Here is an 18,075-nt window from a genome sequence, read left to right on the forward strand (position 1 = left end):
CATTTTAAGAGCTTGCATGCTAATTAGATCTCATTCCATTTAGCTAATTCCAGATGAGTTCCTGTTTTGGTCATGTTTTATTGGATATACGGGAGTGGGGGGCTGAAAGAGAAGTACCTTCAGGGTACCCCCTACAGTTATCACACTGTATACACAGGGGACATAGCACACACATGGTTAGTTTGTGCTCTGCTATTTATAACCAGCAACAGCTATAAACTAAGCAATGTTTTTAAATGTTATGTTTACATCATATTTCAGAATTCCCGTGTCCTAATAGTTATGTTAGGAACAGGGTCTCACGGGGTTATTGTGTTTATGCTTTGGTCCCGGTGTAAGAAGTGTATGTGTGTGTGTGTGTGTGTGTGTTTATGTAATAATAGTGGCCAATGGAAACACACCCTTCTCACCACTCTACACTTAATTAATAGCTGAAGCCTAAGATCTGAAAAAAGTGTAATTACACTGTAGATGTTGTTGTCGTCTTTCAGAAAAAAAGGAGGAAATCTAGATTTTTTTTAAGACAGGGTGGCATGTTCATTTTCATCCTTTCATATTTAACAGTAAAACATAAACACTAACTTTAATCTTAGGTTTGAAGCTAAGCACTGGTTAGCTTAATAGATATACTAATGAAAGTTGTGTTCATTAGGCTAATATAATTGTCATGAGTAATGTTTGTGAGTGAGCCCTGAGGCCAAATGTCACTCTGTAATGAAAATATTTCATCCAAAGCCGTTCTGTGTAATAAGAATCAATTTGCTAATTCCACATCTAATACTGCCAAATACCTGAAGCTTTTCAGCAGCTTGGTGAGCTATGACATACTGCAAGTCTTCATTCTGAGGTAGCAAATAGGTTTCAGAGCAATATCAATAATTTTATTAGGAACATTTGGCTTAGCTGAATAAAATGCAGATAAAATTGCAAAGGTCTCTATGAAGATATAATGGAAGAAGTGAATCAAGATGATTGTGAGAGAGAGTGTATGTCTCAGGGGTTATTCACTTATTTACTGCTCGCTCGCTCGCGCTCTCTCTCTCTCTCTCTCTCTCTCTCTCTCTCTCTCTCTCTCTCTCTCTCTCTCTCTCTCTCTCTCTCTCTCTCTCTCTCTCTCTGTGTGGCACGCATGTGTGTGTCCGTGTGTGCGTGTGTGTGTGTAAGCCCTTCCTCCACAGACCCTGTGTTAAACCCAAGCGCTGAGTGAAGCACTACTTGGAACAGGGTCCTGGGTGCTTTATCTGCCCAGTGGGGCTCCTATATTAGCACTCTGAGAGATTTATGTGACACTTGACAATGGCATTATTATCAGTAGAGCAAAAGCAGGTGGTCAGCATAGCTGCTGCTGGGAGGCCAAAACCCCACCCCCAGTCTAAACCCTGACCCCAAGCTAAACCCTGCCCCACTCTAAACCACGCCCCAGTCTAAACCCCACCCCAGTCTAAACCCTGCCTCCAGGCTAACCCCCTTACTCTAAACCCCGCCCCCAGTCTAAACCCTTCCCCCAGGCTATTTCCCGCCCCGACTCTAAACCATACTCCAGTCTAAACCCTGCTCCCAGGCTAAACCCCACCTCCAGCCTAAACCATGCCCCAGTCTAAATCCTGCCCCCAGTCTATACAATACCCTCAGTCCATCCAGTTTACCTCTGTCAAAACACCCCTGCTTCCCTGGATTGCTTTAAAACACCTAATGAAGATATTTTGAGTTTCGTTGCATGTCTGTGTCCTTCTAAAAGGGGCCATGTGAACAACTCTCAGAGCTTCACTCAAACTGAGAGGCTCCAGAAGTGTGTGCTTGCTCTGGGTAACATGACTGTTCAAGCTCTAAAGTTCACTGTTTCTGTGGTGAACTCCATGTTTGTCTGGGTGTGTGTGGGGTGTATATGTGTGAATGTCTGTCTGTCTGTGTGTGTGTGTGTGTATGTGTGTTTCCATGGATTGAACTCAGAAAGTCCATCTGGGCCCACTCCTCACACTCTTAAAGACTCATGAACAACAACCCTATACCTAACCCCTAACTCTCTACTAATTAAACATTATTTGGCCATTATTTGCAATAAGAATTATTACATGGCCAACGAGAGTAAAACCAACATTACAGACATTTTTAATTTTCTGGTTGCATCAAACTGGTAAAAACTTTGGTTTATTTTAACTGTGTTGAGAGAAAATGGAATAAAATAAGTGCAAATATAAAACCAAAACTCATTGTGGATGAACATAATATCTCTGTGAAGACTCCTCAGTTTTGAAATGAATAGGGTTAAACAAATACAACCATCAAATAGTTTCCATTTTTCTACATTCACAGCTAATAGCAATTACATGTTAAAAACACTACAACAAAATATTAATCTGCAAACAAGACTATTTTATCTTTCAAAAGATGTTCTAAATTGTCTTTCTGATTCAGTCACAGTGTGTTGGGTGTTTAAGTAATATGTACATGCTCAAAACCAACAGAACAGTCTGCAGTTCTTGCCTCCTCGATTTCTGTTGGCAGTGAGCAGAAAATGAGGTTGTCACTGTAAACACCTAAACATGTGAACACATCAAGGACAAACCCAGAGCACAGACAACTTCCCTCACCACAGTGAACAAAACACACCCACACATGCCAACACAGGCTGGACTAAAGAGGAGGAGCTTTTCCATGATGGAAGGGATGCCTTTGGGGGAAACGGACGCACAGCACCTTAAGGTTCCTATTATCCACCATGTCATTTTCCGAGAGGACACATTTAGTCTAATCTTGTGTATGCCCCATCCCCATCCATGGCTGTGACTCTCAGAAAACTGCCCCAAGCAGGAAACATGGAGAGGATCTGGACACAATTTATCTTTGTAGGTTCATCATACAAACACATGCACATACACACAGTAGGGCTACATGGCACACAAGGCAATTAGAATGTGGATAAGCAAAATAAATGAGAGTGACTAGACCCTTCCAGTCAGGGAATTCTCCTCTGAATAATCACTGGAAGGATTAGGTGGTACTGGGGATCAGGGATAGCAAGGTCACATAGATACAGGCTCACACATGGACTTACACATGTGCTCACACACTCAGACACAAGGTTTCTCAGGGTCTCTTTTGCTTTGTTTCTAATGTAGATTCATTGATGTCAACCACTGCTGTCCTCCAATACACATGAAAAGTATCTGACTGTTCTGTGTCCACCTGAACAGCTTTCTGAGGAACACGTTGAGACAGATGTTCCTCCAAACCCTGTTTGTGTGCTTCCTGACAGCATCTTCAACTAGACACAATACAATGCAACGTTCAACCTTACCCACAACAATAAATAAATTAAAAAAAAAATCACTGTAGAGAAGATTTGTACAAAAAGCAAACAAAACCGCATTTTACACTGAAGTATAGTATGTAGTATGATATATTGTCCTTGGTGATATCACAGAGAGAGAGAGAGAGAGAACATCTGAAGATGAAAAATGAAATGTGAGTGAGAAGTCAAAGTAGTCAGCAGTGTGTTAACACTGGGTTTCCACCTTTTCATCTCTTTCTCTTCTCTTCACTTCTGTTTTTTTTTAAATCCTGTACATTTCCAGTCCACTCTGCTCTTCTTTCTCCAGGTCTCCCTCAGGGAAACTCTCTGAGTATGTGTGTGTGTGTGTGTGTGTGTGTGTGTGTGTGTGTGTGTGTGTGTGTGAGAGAGAGAGAGAGAGAGAGAGAGAGAGAGAGAGAGTGATGATGGGAGCTGAAGGAGAACATTTCTGCAGCTTTAGCTGCACTTGCAGTTTCTCACCACCATGTTGGACAAGTGCTCCACCTGAACACAAAAGACAAACATTCATAATTGTTCTTTATGTACATAATAACTCTTCAAACTGCTTAATAAAGATGTTTACCTTGTGTTGCCGGCCCACATAATACAGGATTGGAAGGGGGTCCAGGACATGAGGCACACAGCAAGGCTGGGCAGATGCACCAGGGTTGTGGTGTTTGTACAGGGCTAAAATCTTCACCACACACACACACACACATATGCACGCACACACACACACACACACACACACACACACACACACACACACACACACACACACACACACACACACATTCACACACACACACACACACACATACACATACAAACATGAACACCAGATAGTTTAGACCAGAGAACATGTAAAAGACCCTCCAACATCCGACAAAGGGTGTTTGTGTGTGTATGTGCGTGTGTGTGTGTACATGTGTGTGTGTGTGTGTGTGTGTGTGCATGTGTACATATATGCATGCGTGTGCTTATGTGTGCAAGTGTGGGCATGTGCATGTATGTGCATGTGCATATGTGTATGTGCATATGCATGTGTGCATCTGTGGACATGTGCATGTATGTGCGTGTGTGTGCAGATCCGTGGAATATGTCCAGACAGCCTTCAGCAAACACATATACAACCACTGAACTTGTACTGCAGCCCCTACATTCAGTAAATACTTGTAAGGCCCTATGTAAAGACCCTACACAACATTACATTCAGTACATACTTGTTAGGCTCTATCTAAAGACCCTACACACTTATTACACTCAGTACACACACATAAAGCCCTTTGTAAAGACCCCACAGAACATTACATTCAGTACAAACCTAACTAGATGGAGACGTGCAAATTCCTAAGGCCGTATTAAAAAAAAATGGGACAGATGACAGTAAATACAAACTCATAACACCGTATTTCAAAGAAAACCTATAACTGACAATGATGTACATATTCAGATCTCTAAAGAGCAGCATCTACTGTGACCACACGTGACTGATCAACACACTACAAAGCACAAAGCTATTTGAAGAGCAGATCAGTCCCACTGGCCAATCAGACCATCTGTATAGAAAAGATGTGGCACATCTTCACTCTCTCACTGGATCCTCTTAGACCACACCAAAGATGGATGGTCAAGGATTTGACAGTAGACACATGGACCAATACATGAGCATGGCCCGGAAAAGCATTGGTAAAAACACCAGAAGAGCCAAACACCAGCTACTGGTGGATAAAACTGTCTGTAAGACAAGACAGACCAACCTGTCCACCGACTGGCTTGACTACAAGAAAGCCTGTCATTCAATGTCCCACACATGGACCCTGGAATGTTGGAGGACTCTATAAAATCAAAAGACTTGAAGAGCCTTCATAAAGAAGACCATGAAGACAGCTGGAGGCCAACTTCAGACCAATAGCACTATACACCAACAGGTATGAGATTACCAAAGAGATGATCTGTCCCTGCTGCTGTTCTGCACAGGCCTGAACCCCCCCCCCCCCCAGTGACATCATCAGCAAGAGTGGCTACAGATATCCGCTACAGAATGGAGCAAGCATCAGTCACCTCCACTACATGGATGAGATCAAGTTGTACACCAGAAACGAATGAGACATTGATTCACTAATCCATCTCACCAGGATATACAGCAACAACATCGAAATGTCATTAGGACTGGATAAGTGAGGTCCAATGGTTACAAAGAGTGGAAAGGTAATCAGAACTGAGGGGATTGTACTGGGAACAGCTAAGATAATACACAGAACCCTGAAGCTTCTAGACCTCTTGTAGAAGACCTGAGCTTGAAGGAAAGAGACCGTCCAGTGTGAGTACCACTACCACAGACAGAAAAAAAACAAATTTTTATGTCTTACACATTGTGCATGATTGCTTAATGTCCTCACATCTACTGGAGAGGCCGACCTATTTACTGTATGTACATTAGGGAAATCGCTGAACATTGTGATTACCTCACCTGATACCTCATCTGATACCACATCTTTATGGTTTAAAAATACAAACAAAATAATGCCACATGTTTAAATTGTTCTTACTGACTATGATCAAACATTGACCTAATGTATTAATAAAATCACTAATTTTACATCTCACAAAATTTTGACTGGCAAAAATGAATCACCCTCCCAGAACTGCGCCTCTGTCCGTTAGACAGTTTAGTTTAGGTTTGATCATTTAAATCTATATCTTTGGTTTCTGCGCAAAAAGCTACAAAAGCTGTAAAAGACCCAGCTGTAACCCTTTGGGGAATAATTTTATTCTTGTCCATTTCATTTTGTACTTCTGTATTTTATTTTACACTTGTATACATTTCTTCATTTGGCAGTGACTCTTATCCAGAAAAACATCTTGGGAATTGAACTCATGACCTTGGTGTTGCTTGTGGTCTTCAACAACTGTAATTCTCTACTCTCACCTCAAGTCAACCATCAGTTAGGAACACACAGTTCTCACTGAAGTGTTTGCTAACCCCCTGACCCCCAGTGCTGTGTTCCATGGGCAGGTATTCAGGTATTCAGGTATTCACTCAAGTACTCGTTAGACATTTGGACAGCTTTCTCTTGCATTCCACATATGGAACTCAATACATATTTCTTTACACTTTCACTATCATCAGTCCCTAGCAGCTGGTTCACAAGTAGCATGTGAAACTATAATGTATCCTGTTTCTCAATCACAAACTCTGTGAACACTTTTCCAAAGCTGGCTCTGAGCATGCCTGGCCTAGGAACGCCTCCGACGGGAAACAACTTGAGGAAATAGCTGAGTTAGGAAGAAAAAAGAAGGAAAAAAACACTGGAATGTTGTTCTGGGAAGTGTTTGCTGGGCCATCAGGGATCAGGGGCATGAAAGGCATCACTTCCTACCTGGGAATATTTGTTCTCCGTATTCCAGATATAGGTGCAGGAACCCATGCAGTAGTTGGCATAGTATCCTTTGGGCTTGTGTATCCACTTCCAGCCCAGGTCATTGCGGAAATCGATGTAAAGCTTCCGCATGCAGCAGGTCTCTGTTTTTCTGACAGGAAAAGTGGAAAAACAGGCGCAAAGGACAGGGGTAGTGAGCAGAAGGCAAGCCGCTGTGTTTGGGGAAGATAAAAGACTGATGACAGAATGTTGAGATAAACGAACAAACCAGTGAACTATATTACCTATACAATCTTATCCCCCTAACAGCAAACCTCCCAGTGCTGAATTAATACGCTTGGGTTGAACCAACACCAAGTTCTAGACAGAAATGAACACTACATGCATTAAGCCAACACTGGGCATTTATCTCAATGTTCAGGTGAAAGGAGAGGTGTGAGAAAGTAAGAAGAAAACAGAGAATTACAGTAACAGGAGAGACAGGAAGAGGAGATAGGGAGAGAGCGAGACAGAGAGAGAGAGAGAGAGGGAGAGAGAGAGAGAGAGAGAGAGAAGACTTACTCGTCACAAGTTTCCACACCAGCAGTTGACCGTTTTTTGCGTGAAGAGGCATGGCTGTGGCTGTCAACAGGGACAGACATAGCGAGAATATACGGCTTGGCCATATTGTTAGAAAGATCATGTCTGTCTCCTCTTATTTTACTAACACCTGAGAGCACAGAAAGGTACACACACACACACACACGCACACACACACGCACACACACACACACACACACACACACACACACACACAGAGACAGAGTTCAATTTGACATTTTGTACATAAACATTTGGATATCATTATGTATGTAGTAAAGCAAGTGTTTCCTATGAGACTGATATGCTGCAAATAATATGATATAAGGATATATGATTATATATGATATAATATCAAACCTGATATCCGAAACTGTAAGTTTTCCTCAGGTTTCCTACAGCCACAGTACAGCCTCATCTCAAATCCTTGCTCCTCCTCTGTTTAACACAAATACATAGTGTTGCTTATGTCTGTAGTCAAACCACATTATTTAGCATCAATGTTGTTGCAGCCAACCAGGCTTAAAATATTGAATTTTTCCACAGAATACAGCAAAGGTCTGCAATTTCCCAGTCAGGTCAGTCTTTGAGTTTTTCTTTTTTAATGATTTATTTAACAATTTAAACATTTTTAATAACTATGCCCAGGGCAATAAGTGCTGATAGAGTTCAGGCAAAAAATGCTTAAAAATATAAAAGAATGTTTATGTACAGAATATTTATATGCATACAGGTGGCATTTAGCATAAATAAAACATTAGCTTTCATATTTTCCAATGCCCATGCATGTTTCAGCCCAAATGAAGGGTTATGTGCATGTTTATGTGCTAGTGTGTTAGTGGAAGAGAGCGAATCAGTGTTTCTAAAGCTGATGTTTACATTTCGAGACTGAACTGCCACAAATTCAGAAGCTGTTGGGTTGAATCAGTCTCAGAAAGTTCCATACTTCTCAGGACTTGGTCAGACTTGGTTTGACTTGAAAGGCTCGGACAGACATATAGGCTTGTTCAGGACTCTAGAGGTACCAATATAACTTATAACCATATTCACATATGAGTATGAGTAAAATCATTATATGCCATGTGTCCACCTGGCTGTATCTTCCAAATGACCTTCTTATTACACAAACAGTGTTCATCTGAGAGCATTAAAGCCATTATCTGATAACACAAATAGTCCAGTACACTGTCACACCAGGCAGGAAGAAGCAGCACTGAGTGAATTGGTATCTATTTGATAGGAAACGCTATACACTACATAATTCAGACACTGACCCCCGAAGTAGAGCCAGCCCACTGTAGACTGTTCACTCACCAGGAGACTGCAGCCAAGCTTTGAGGGTTTCCGTGACGTCAAAGGAGAGCCAGCGATCAGCCAGGTCGTTAGAGATGATGTGGAATCCCAGGTATTGTGCCTGATCACCCAGACCCTGGTAGAGCTCCAGCCGCTGCTCTGAGTTCGGCTGGATGGTGGGGCTCTTGATCCGGAGACGCAGCTCTGCCTGGGTCAGCAGCCTGTGGTCCGCGATGCTCTGGTTAATCTTCTTCATGCTGAAGAACATCTGCTTCGTGTCATTATCAGCTGGATGGGCAGAAGCAGAAGGACCTTTCAGAAGCAGAAGGAGCAGAAGGAGAAATGTCTGCCCCATCACCAACACTAAATTACTGTACCAATACAATGACATCAAATTTATATCTTATGTGGCTCTGTAAAATTGTATAAGTCATCATTATGGCCAACTTTAGCAGATTTTAGATAGAAAAACAACACAAAACATAACACATCCATATTTGGATCTTAAATGTAATTAACATTTGAGACAGATGAACTAATCACCTCCATGCAGACAGATGAACTAACCACCTTCACGCAGACAGATGAACTAACCACCTCAAAGAAAGATGAACTAACCACCTCCACACAGACAAATGAACTAACCACCTCCACAGAGACAGTTGAACTAACCACCTCCACACAGATAGATGAACTAACCACCTCCACTCAGACAGTTATGATTACAGCACACCACTCATCATCCAGCATGACAAACAAACACCAAGGCTCTCAGCAGAAGACACAGACTCACTTTCATCATGTGCTACTCCTGTTGCTGTGAATAATAACAAATAGGAGCACAATTCACTTCACTAGAGCCACCAAGAGGTACCAGAGGACGTCCTGCTGGACTGGTTGCTGGTCTAATCAAACACACCTGTGCCTACTGTGCAGGATCAGAAAGCTCTCCATAGTCTATACTTGCCACCTTAGAGAGGTGTGCAATTTACTATATTACTATATATTATGCCCTATGCCACAGCCCATGCAGGTAACTGAGTGTGCATTGCTACTCAAACTGTGTAATTTAGTAAGCCAGGATTGTTAGGCACTGGATTAGAGTAATGTGAGCTGAAATCACATGATTCTCACTAAAGGGTTCAAATGGAAAAAAATAAAATAAAATACTGCAAAAGAAAAAGAACAACCAGGAGCCTCAGAATTTAGAAGAGTGAGTTACAAGGAAAGAGGAGAGTGAGTGAGAGAGAGAGAGAGAGAGAGAGAGAGAGAGAGAGAGAGAGAGAGAGAGAGAGAGAGAGAATGAAACAATAAGTGTATCACAGAACAGAGTGCCAAATATAAGTATATTTCTGAATCCAATGCTGGGAGGCCAAACCCAGTATTATGTGAAAGTGTTGCACACAGGAGAGGGAGGGACTTGTGTTTGCCCAACTCCAAAGACACATTTCTGTTCCAGCCTGTCTTCCTCTGAGATTATCCACCCAAGTACTTAATCACACATGTACACACACAAACACACACACACACACACACACACACACACACACACACACACACACACACACACACACACACACACACACACATTAGTTAAATAGAACAAGCCATGCCTTTCTGTACCAGACATTAATGCACATGTATCTTATACATTTTGACATGTATTAGCAGGTCTTAGTTACATGAACATTGAGGTAATCTGTGGTCACGCGGGATCTATACTTGAGCAACACTGATAAACGCTGTGCCTGGAAGACATAGACTAACCCTAACCCTAACTCTAACCCTAACCCCAACCATAACCCTAACCATAACCTTAACTCTAACCCTATCCCCAACCCTAACTCTAACCCTAACCCAAGTTTGTTGGTCAGTGAGTCATGTGAAGTGTAGGTGATAACTAACTTCAGCAATTACTGTGGTTTCTAATACAGCGAAGGCTGCGTGTCAGGGCGGCTGCAGTTTAATGATGGTGTTATGCAGGTTTAGGGTGTTGTGTGGATTCGTTGTTAATGGAACAACCCACTGTTTCACAGGCTGTGTCTCACTGACTGATGTTTCCTCTGTCATCTCTGTTTGTCTCAGTACTGTCATAAGGCTGAGAAGATTTTGTAATTTTGTCAAAGGGAAATCCCCATGTAATGCTTACTAATCTTTATTAGTCTTATGTGGGGGCATGTGGTTAATTTTTTCATATCTACGGGGGGAGGGGGGTCTTTAGGGTGTTTTCTTATGCCATGAAGTATAAAAGATTGATTTCAGTGAAGGCAAGAAAGGAATCATACATTTACATTTATTTACACATCACACATCACTCACCACACATCGTACATCGTACATCACACGCCACAGGTCACACATCACTCACCACACACCGCACATCAAACATCGCATATCACATATTGCACACTACACACCACACAGCACACACCATACGCCACACACCACACGTCACACACCACACGTCACACGCCACACATCACACCACACGCCACACATCACACCACACGCCACACATCATGTTTAGAATTACTGTAGATCTCCTGAATGCCAGGCAGCACTTCTGCAGTCAGCAAAGACTGAACTACATATTAAAATGACAGCAAGTCACTGCTGATCTACAATAAAGACCTTTTATTAACATTATTTATTTATTTATATCTTTATAGATCAGTGTGTGCCATAGATGTCTATGTTAAAGTTTCACCTGTGTTGACTGTTTTGCTTCAGGATTGTTTGAGTGTGAAGGATGATCAGGTTTGTGTCGGTCTGTGGTTAGGGTTAGGGTTAGGGTTAGGGTTAGGGTTAGGGTTAGGGTTAGGCTTAGGGTTAGGGTTAGAGTTAGGGTTAGGGTTAGGGTTAGAGTTAGGGTTAGGGTTGGGATTAGGGTTATGGTTAGGGTTAGGGTTGCAGGATGTCTGCACTGCCTCTCACTCCACTCCACCTCTCACTGTTCTTTTAGGTTATGGTTAGGGTTAGGGTTAGGGTTAGGGTTAGGGTTAGGGTTAGAGTTAGGGTTGGGGTTAGGGTTAGGGTTAGCAAAGCTTGCAAAGTCAGCTGTCAAACAAGAGACTGCACTAAATACAAGGAGAGCTGGTTGGATGAATTTACACATACACGCTTAAGACAGTGGAGTTTATGACATATCCTATCAACAACTGATAGACAACAGATCACCAGTCCGACACTTGACACATTCTGTATGGAACACATCTGGCCTTCAGAGAACCTACATGAAGCTCATTTGTCTTGATTAGGAAACAACTACATGTGCTATCTGCAACAGCACCTGTGGAAAGTTCACAAAAGACAGATAGTGTTTGTTAGTGTAGAATAAGATGGGAGGGTGCAGGGAGTGGTCTGTGTTTGTGTGTGTGTGTGTTTGTGTGTGTGTGTGTAGGCCCACGTTTCAGGTAAGCTCAGGACAGCTGTCCTAACAGGCATGGAGACAGGTCTATCATTACTGATGGGTGCAGCCATGTTCCAGCAAGCTTAAATACCAGCTCCTGAGCACACAGATCCACCCACCAATCCATCCACCTATCCATCTCTCTTCCGTATAAACTCAAATGCATCTCCAACATTTTTTCACTGATAACGACATAATGTAAAAGATGGAGGAGCCTGTGATTGAAGGTTAGGGTTAGGGTTAGGGTTGAAGGATGTCTGCACTGCCTCTCACTCCAACAACCCTCATATTCACTCCACTTTACATGTCAGTGCACTCTGTTCATTAATCTCAGTTCTTTCTGAGAACTCAGCACAGATCCAGTTTACAATGTTTGTTCTTTTACAGTGGAAATAAAAATTGTTGAAATATGCTTATATTGTCTGGATTTTGATGACTGTTCATAATGTGCACATGTGCCCTGTGTTTATACTATTCCTGCTATGCTATTTCCCCTTTAACATACCAGTAACCTCTATGAATTATGGGCATGTCTATTTTTGGTTGTCTATTCTTATACAGAAAGGTATTTAATACTAAGACCACTGGCATTCACCAAGGCAGAGAATGAGTACCAGCACCAATTAAGGAGTTTGATATGCATATACAGATGACGACACCCATTCTCATGTCAAACACACTGTTAACTGCAATAAGTAGTGTTACAGAGGAAGTGCATACAAATCAGTCCCATCATGCTCTATGTTTCGCTCTGATATAGCAAAAAACCTCCCAACCTGCAGGAAAACAGCTTTTTATACAGAACTGAAAACAGTTCAAAGGATTTTAATAAGAATTGTTTTTTTATCTGTAAATGCAACACATGGCCAAAACAAGCTCTCTCTCTGAAGAATCTGAATAATGTGTACTGTGACTTGAGAATTTAGAGAAGGCAGTGTGAAAGCAAAATGAAGAGGAAAAGAGAATTGAAATGCACCTGCTTTGATAGTTAACAGGATCCATGATAAAGAGTTTTGCACTCACTACGTGTGGCAGTCAACCAAACTATCACATTTGCATGAAGCACAGACTTAATGAGGAAAATAACAGGGATAAACTAAATATTAAAGGGGGGGAGTTTAATGCTTGCATGAATAGTAGGGGAGAATAGGAATGCTGTTCACTAAAAAAATGTGCTAAACTATGGTTAGAGAGAGAGGGAGAGACAGGGAGAGAGAGAGAGAGAGAGAGGGAGAGAGGGAGAGAGGGAGAGGGGGAGAGAGAGGGAGAGCACTTATTTGGTAATGACTATAGATGTGCGTCTGGAGGGCCTTGTGACTTATGATGGGAGAATTTAGTGACGTGATAGTTTTTCGCCTCCCACCAAATGCACAACTCCTTTTGACACATGCACACACACACACACACACACACACACACACACACACACACACACACACACACACACACACACACACACACACAGAAGATGGGTAGATGATAGCTTGTCCCTAAGAGTCATTGTCAGCAGGAAATTCATCAATCCTCATGGGAATGTTTAATTATCAGTCACACAGCAGGCGGTACCAGCCACACACACACACACACACACACACACACACACACACACACACACACACACACACACACACACACACACAGACACACGGACACAGGCACAGAGAGAGAGAAACAGAAGGAAAGAAAATGAAAAATAGAGAGAGCACAACAGAAAGAAAGGGGGACAGATACAGCAAAAAATGACCCCAAGCTGCCCAATGATCAAGTTACAGGAAACCCCCTCCCAGATGGACTGAGAGAAGACCATGTAAGACAAAGATAAGAAAAGGGGACAGAGAGAATCTTGCCTGTCCACCCCTCCTTCTCCCCCTCATACCTCAACATATTTTTCACCCCCTTTGTCGACAGTTTGGCTAAACTAAGCATGCTGTCTCCTACGTCTTTGTTCACCATTGTACAGCTGTGATCAAGGGCCTCGTGGTAACCTCTCCGTTTGAAGTGGTTAAAAGGAGCAGAGGAGAGGGGTGATAAAAAGAAGGCGGGTGGTGAAGTTCAAACCCCAGTATTTACCCATCAACAGATGGGCCTAAATTGCTAACAGCAGGTCCACGAGGTAGAAGAGAAGCTCACCAAGCCCAGAAAAAAATCAAACGGGTGCATGCAACCTGCCTGGGCTGTTAATGCATTGCTGTTAAAGTATCAATGGAGCACGTTTGTACATGGCATACAGGGCAATAACACAACAAACAATACAGCAACAGAAAGGGCATGCATACTCTGACATCCATGTACAACTATAATAGTGCCGCCATTGTATTTCTGTGAGGTTCTAATCTTACAACCTTTCTGGAGACAGAAGGAGGACACAGCCCTGTGAGGGATGCAGCATACACTCATTTCACTGCTCCGCAGCTGGGCTTTGATGGGCATTTTCAAGACGTTTCCAGGACTCAACATTTGTATATAAGAAGGACGTGCATTTTATGGCAAAAAATATGTTATATGAATTATATTAGCCATCAGCAGAATTTACTTTTTCCAGAATGAGATTACAAAGATTTGTTAAGGTTAAACTTATGCTTAAGCTTAAGGCTGTGGGTTCATGATGATTTGCAATGTAAAAATCTGAAAATCAGCCCCTATACCAGCCACCATACCAAACCGTATACCAACCCCCATACCAGCCCCCAAACCAGCTCCCATACCTGCCCACATACCAGCTCCCATACCTGCCCCTATACCAAAGCCCATATCAGTACCCATATCAGCCCTCATACCAGCCCCCATACCAGCCCCTATACCAGCCACCATACCAAACCCTATACCAACCCCCATAACAGTGCCCATACCATCTCCCATACCTGCCCCTATACCAGCCCCTATACCAATCCCCATACCAGCCCTCATACCAGCTCCCATACCTGCCTCTATACCAGCCCCTATACCAACCCCCATATCAGTGCCCCTACCAGCTCCCATACCAGCCTATGCCCATACCAGCCTCTATACCAGCCACCATACCAAACCCCAAACCAGTAAGGTCGAAAAATGACAAACACATGGTGGCTCTCAATTCTCTAACCTGTTTAAAAAGCACATCTGAAGCTCACATCTGTCAACTCAGCTCACATCCGTTCCATTCAGTCTCAGGTACTTACTCCTTGTCATGATGAACTTGTGCACCTCCTTGGCGAAGTACTCTTCCTCGTCCTGAGGCAGAGGGTCAGGGCTGGGTTTGTTCTGCCGCTCCTCACTAAGCTCCACTGTGCTGTTGTAGAGTGAAACGATGGCCTCGGGGATGGCCTCGCTCCCATCATCGTCTTTAGGATCAGGTTCCTTAGCCATGCGGAGCTTGCTGAGGATCTGGCCACGGATGGCTTCAATCCGCTTCTTCTTGACCACCTCCAGGTCCAGCGTCTTACAGGTGGACATACCAGCTGCAGCAGCCACCAGGCACAACACAGCGAGCCCCAAACACAGCAGCCTCATGGCCATGTGTTGCAAAACTGTCTTTGTCAGAGAATATGTGAGTGCTATCACGGAGGTGAAACTGCTGTCAGTAGCGTGACAGCGATGTAACAGTCAGGGTGGTGTTATTTGGTAAAGAGGCTGGACAACTACCTGCTATAGTTGATGATGATGATAATAATGTTGGTAGTGGTGGTGGAAAGCACCCGGAAAGGCTGGAGTTGTGTGTGTTGTCAGAGGGGAATCCCAGTGCACATACCGTCTCTGTTTGTCTCTATTGCAGCTTCAGGCAGCAGCCGTTTGCTGGAGTGAGCTTGTGTGCGTCTGAGACTCACACCCTGTCTGTGCCAGAAGATGAGCTCTGTCTTTCTCTCCTATACACACCAACACTCACTCTAAGGCTGGACACACACACACACACACACACACACACACACATGCACACACACACACACACATGCACCTCACCAGGGCCACACTCAGATGCCAATAAACAGCAACACACACAGGTCCACTACGCAAGCTCAAATGGCTCGCTTTCAATGTTTCCCTGATTCTGCCTTCTGAAGTGCTGTTCCAGTACTGTCACTGCTGGCAAATGCACACAGAGTTGCTTGTTCAACTCCACGAGTCTGGCCGAAAGCTGAAGACTCCCCTTCTGTCGCCGCCTCTGTGCTGAAGACCTTTTCCCTCCCGTTGCCTCTGCCAAAATAAACAGTGTAAGGCCGGGAGTAAAGTTGCTGTCCAGACACAATGACAAGCCTGTGTTTTAGTTACATTTGTACAGCTTCTGGGTATATACTTCAGCTTCCCTTATGAGCTTTTCTGTCTTCTGACAATAGTTCACCAGTCAGCCTAACCCTAACTATAAACCTATCCTTAAAAAACATCCTCCATTTCTGTCCAGCTACTGTCAATAGTTTAACATCTGATGCAATTAGAGAACATGGGCTTGTTGGTCTATGAGATAGAAGGCAGAGGCTTCTTTGAAGAAACCCTAACCCAAACCCCAACCTAACCATAAACCTCACCCAAACCCAAACTTAACCCTAACTCAAACTATAACCTAACCCTAACCCAAACCCAAACCCAAACCCAACCCTAACCCTACACAGCGGTCAGTGCGAATGACAAACACGTGAGTAAAGGGCCCAGTGTTCACAGTTTGAAAGGAAGAGAAACACAGCAAACAAGAGTTAATGCTGAAGAAATACAGCAAACAAGCTGAAGAGAGCATGAAAATGTCCAACCCTTCTGAACAGATGTATATCAAAAGGGAAGTAAATCTGAAGTCTTCTAGTAGATAACCAAGGTTCAATACAAAAGCAAGGCTAATACCTTTTATCAGAAGCCGTCCAAAGCAGTTGTTGTCCACTACAAAACCATGTGAAGAGACGTCATTAAGCTTGCCCACCACTTTGTGACAGCACAGTCCAGCACGGTCCAGCACTCACTGCTTTTCACACACCCACACACACAAACACCCGTCACCACTCTATGAACGGAGGAACTGATAGGAATATGGATCCTCTTGGAAAATACCCCAAAGTTCTTCTGGCCACTGATGTAACGGAGCCGGTAGGCCGTCTTGATATCAGTGGAGTCACAGTTGTGCAGATGCAAAGAGGTCATAAACAAAGGCAGCTAATCTGCGAGGGAGCGGCGCTGCAGTGCCGGGGGCTGCAGGAATCGTGAGTGCTCTGGTTGTCAGTAGATCGCGGGGATCAGGTTGCACACCCTCTCCCTTGGATTCTTGTTTTCTCCAGCACTCGGTGCCTCTGTGCACGTTTATGCCTGTTGACGTGTTCCAAGTAACGATGAAATCCCCTTTACACTTCCTTAGTGTCACACTCGTGCTCACTCACTCATTCTCTCACTCACTCTGCCTATTTCATATACTTTTTAAATAGGTCTATCCTTTTTCCTCACTCTCTCTTTTCTCCTTTCTCTTTCTCCAGAGCCTGCTGGTGACAAAATGATTTGTGAAAGCCGTTTCACTCACTTCTCTCCTTCTTACACTCCTTTTCTCTTCTTTTTTTTCTGGTTCCTGTTGCTGTGCTAATAGGGCAGAGAGCTCTCCGCCCAGGAAATGTGGGTAACGGACTCTGTGAAACATCTGCTCCTCACACAGCTCTCTACTAGCCAGACAGCCCATAGCAAAGAGCTTGCGACAAACAAAAGGGGCAATAAGTCTTATTCTCTTTCACCTACACACAAGCACACACACATACAGAAGACAGACAAGACAAGACAGACAGGTAAATAAGCTGTGTGTGATAGTGACGTCTGGCCAAACTAACCACAACCTTAGTGCCACACTGTGATACACTGAAAATGTGCTGATGGTAGACATGGTTCTCATATACGAGCACACACACACACACACACACACACACACACACACACACACACACCGTGTTGTCTCTGTTGACTTTATGACCTTTTCACAGAAAATGTGCTATGAAAAGTATGTGCAGCTCTAACAGTGAAACCACAGTCTCACATTTGTCTCAATGAGGCGTGACTCAGGTCATGGGATTCACTACATCATATCAGTAATTATTACTGATATGCATTAAACTCCTCTATATCTCCTCCAGTGCGGCACAGTTTGATAGATATATTTCGCCCCCTTGTGGACTTAAAACTAT

The 18,075-nt window shown here is 43.3% G+C and overlaps 1 protein-coding gene across 2 annotated transcripts; it reads right to left on the reverse strand.

Moving 5' to 3' along the window:
• Positions 1-2,086: 2,086 nt before the first annotated feature.
• On the reverse strand, positions 2,087-17,519 carry tgfb1a (transforming growth factor, beta 1a). 2 transcript variants are annotated; one of them, XM_081723824.1, is made up of 8 exons: positions 16,763-17,519; positions 15,115-16,126; positions 8,569-8,859; positions 7,615-7,692; positions 7,237-7,384; positions 6,676-6,826; positions 3,876-3,986; positions 2,087-3,796 (listed from the first exon to the last, which is right to left on the reverse strand). In XM_081723824.1, the coding sequence occupies exons 2-8, from the start codon at positions 15,449-15,451 to the stop codon at positions 3,749-3,751; spliced, it is 1,164 nt and encodes a 387-aa protein (XP_081579950.1). In that variant the 5' UTR covers positions 15,452-16,126; positions 16,763-17,519; the 3' UTR covers positions 2,087-3,748. The 2 variants fall into 2 exon arrangements, with proteins under 2 accessions (XP_081579950.1, XP_026886447.2); XM_027030646.3 differs by having other exon boundaries at positions 8,569-8,835; positions 16,763-17,499.
• Between the last annotated feature and the right edge of the window lie 556 nt (positions 17,520-18,075).

Source organism: Electrophorus electricus, chromosome 11, assembly GCF_041902795.1.
Source record: "Electrophorus electricus isolate QZ-2024a chromosome 11, ASM4190279v1, whole genome shotgun sequence".
Taxonomy (NCBI): Eukaryota; Metazoa; Chordata; class Actinopteri; order Gymnotiformes; family Gymnotidae; genus Electrophorus; species Electrophorus electricus.

Excerpts from the sequence above, each read along its gene's own strand:
- tgfb1a (XM_081723824.1), bottom strand. The coding sequence starts at position 15,451 with ATGGCCATGAGGCTGCTGTGTTTGGGGCTCGCTGTGTTGTGCCTGGTG. Across the intron at positions 7,385-7,614 it reads CTTACAGTTTCGGATATCAG|GTGTTAGTAAAATAAGAGGA; the intron begins GTTTGATATTAT and ends CTGTGCTCTCAG. Across the intron at positions 6,827-7,236 it reads GGTGTGGAAACTTGTGACGA|AAAAACAGAGACCTGCTGCA; the intron begins GTAAGTCTTCTC and ends TTTTCCTGTCAG.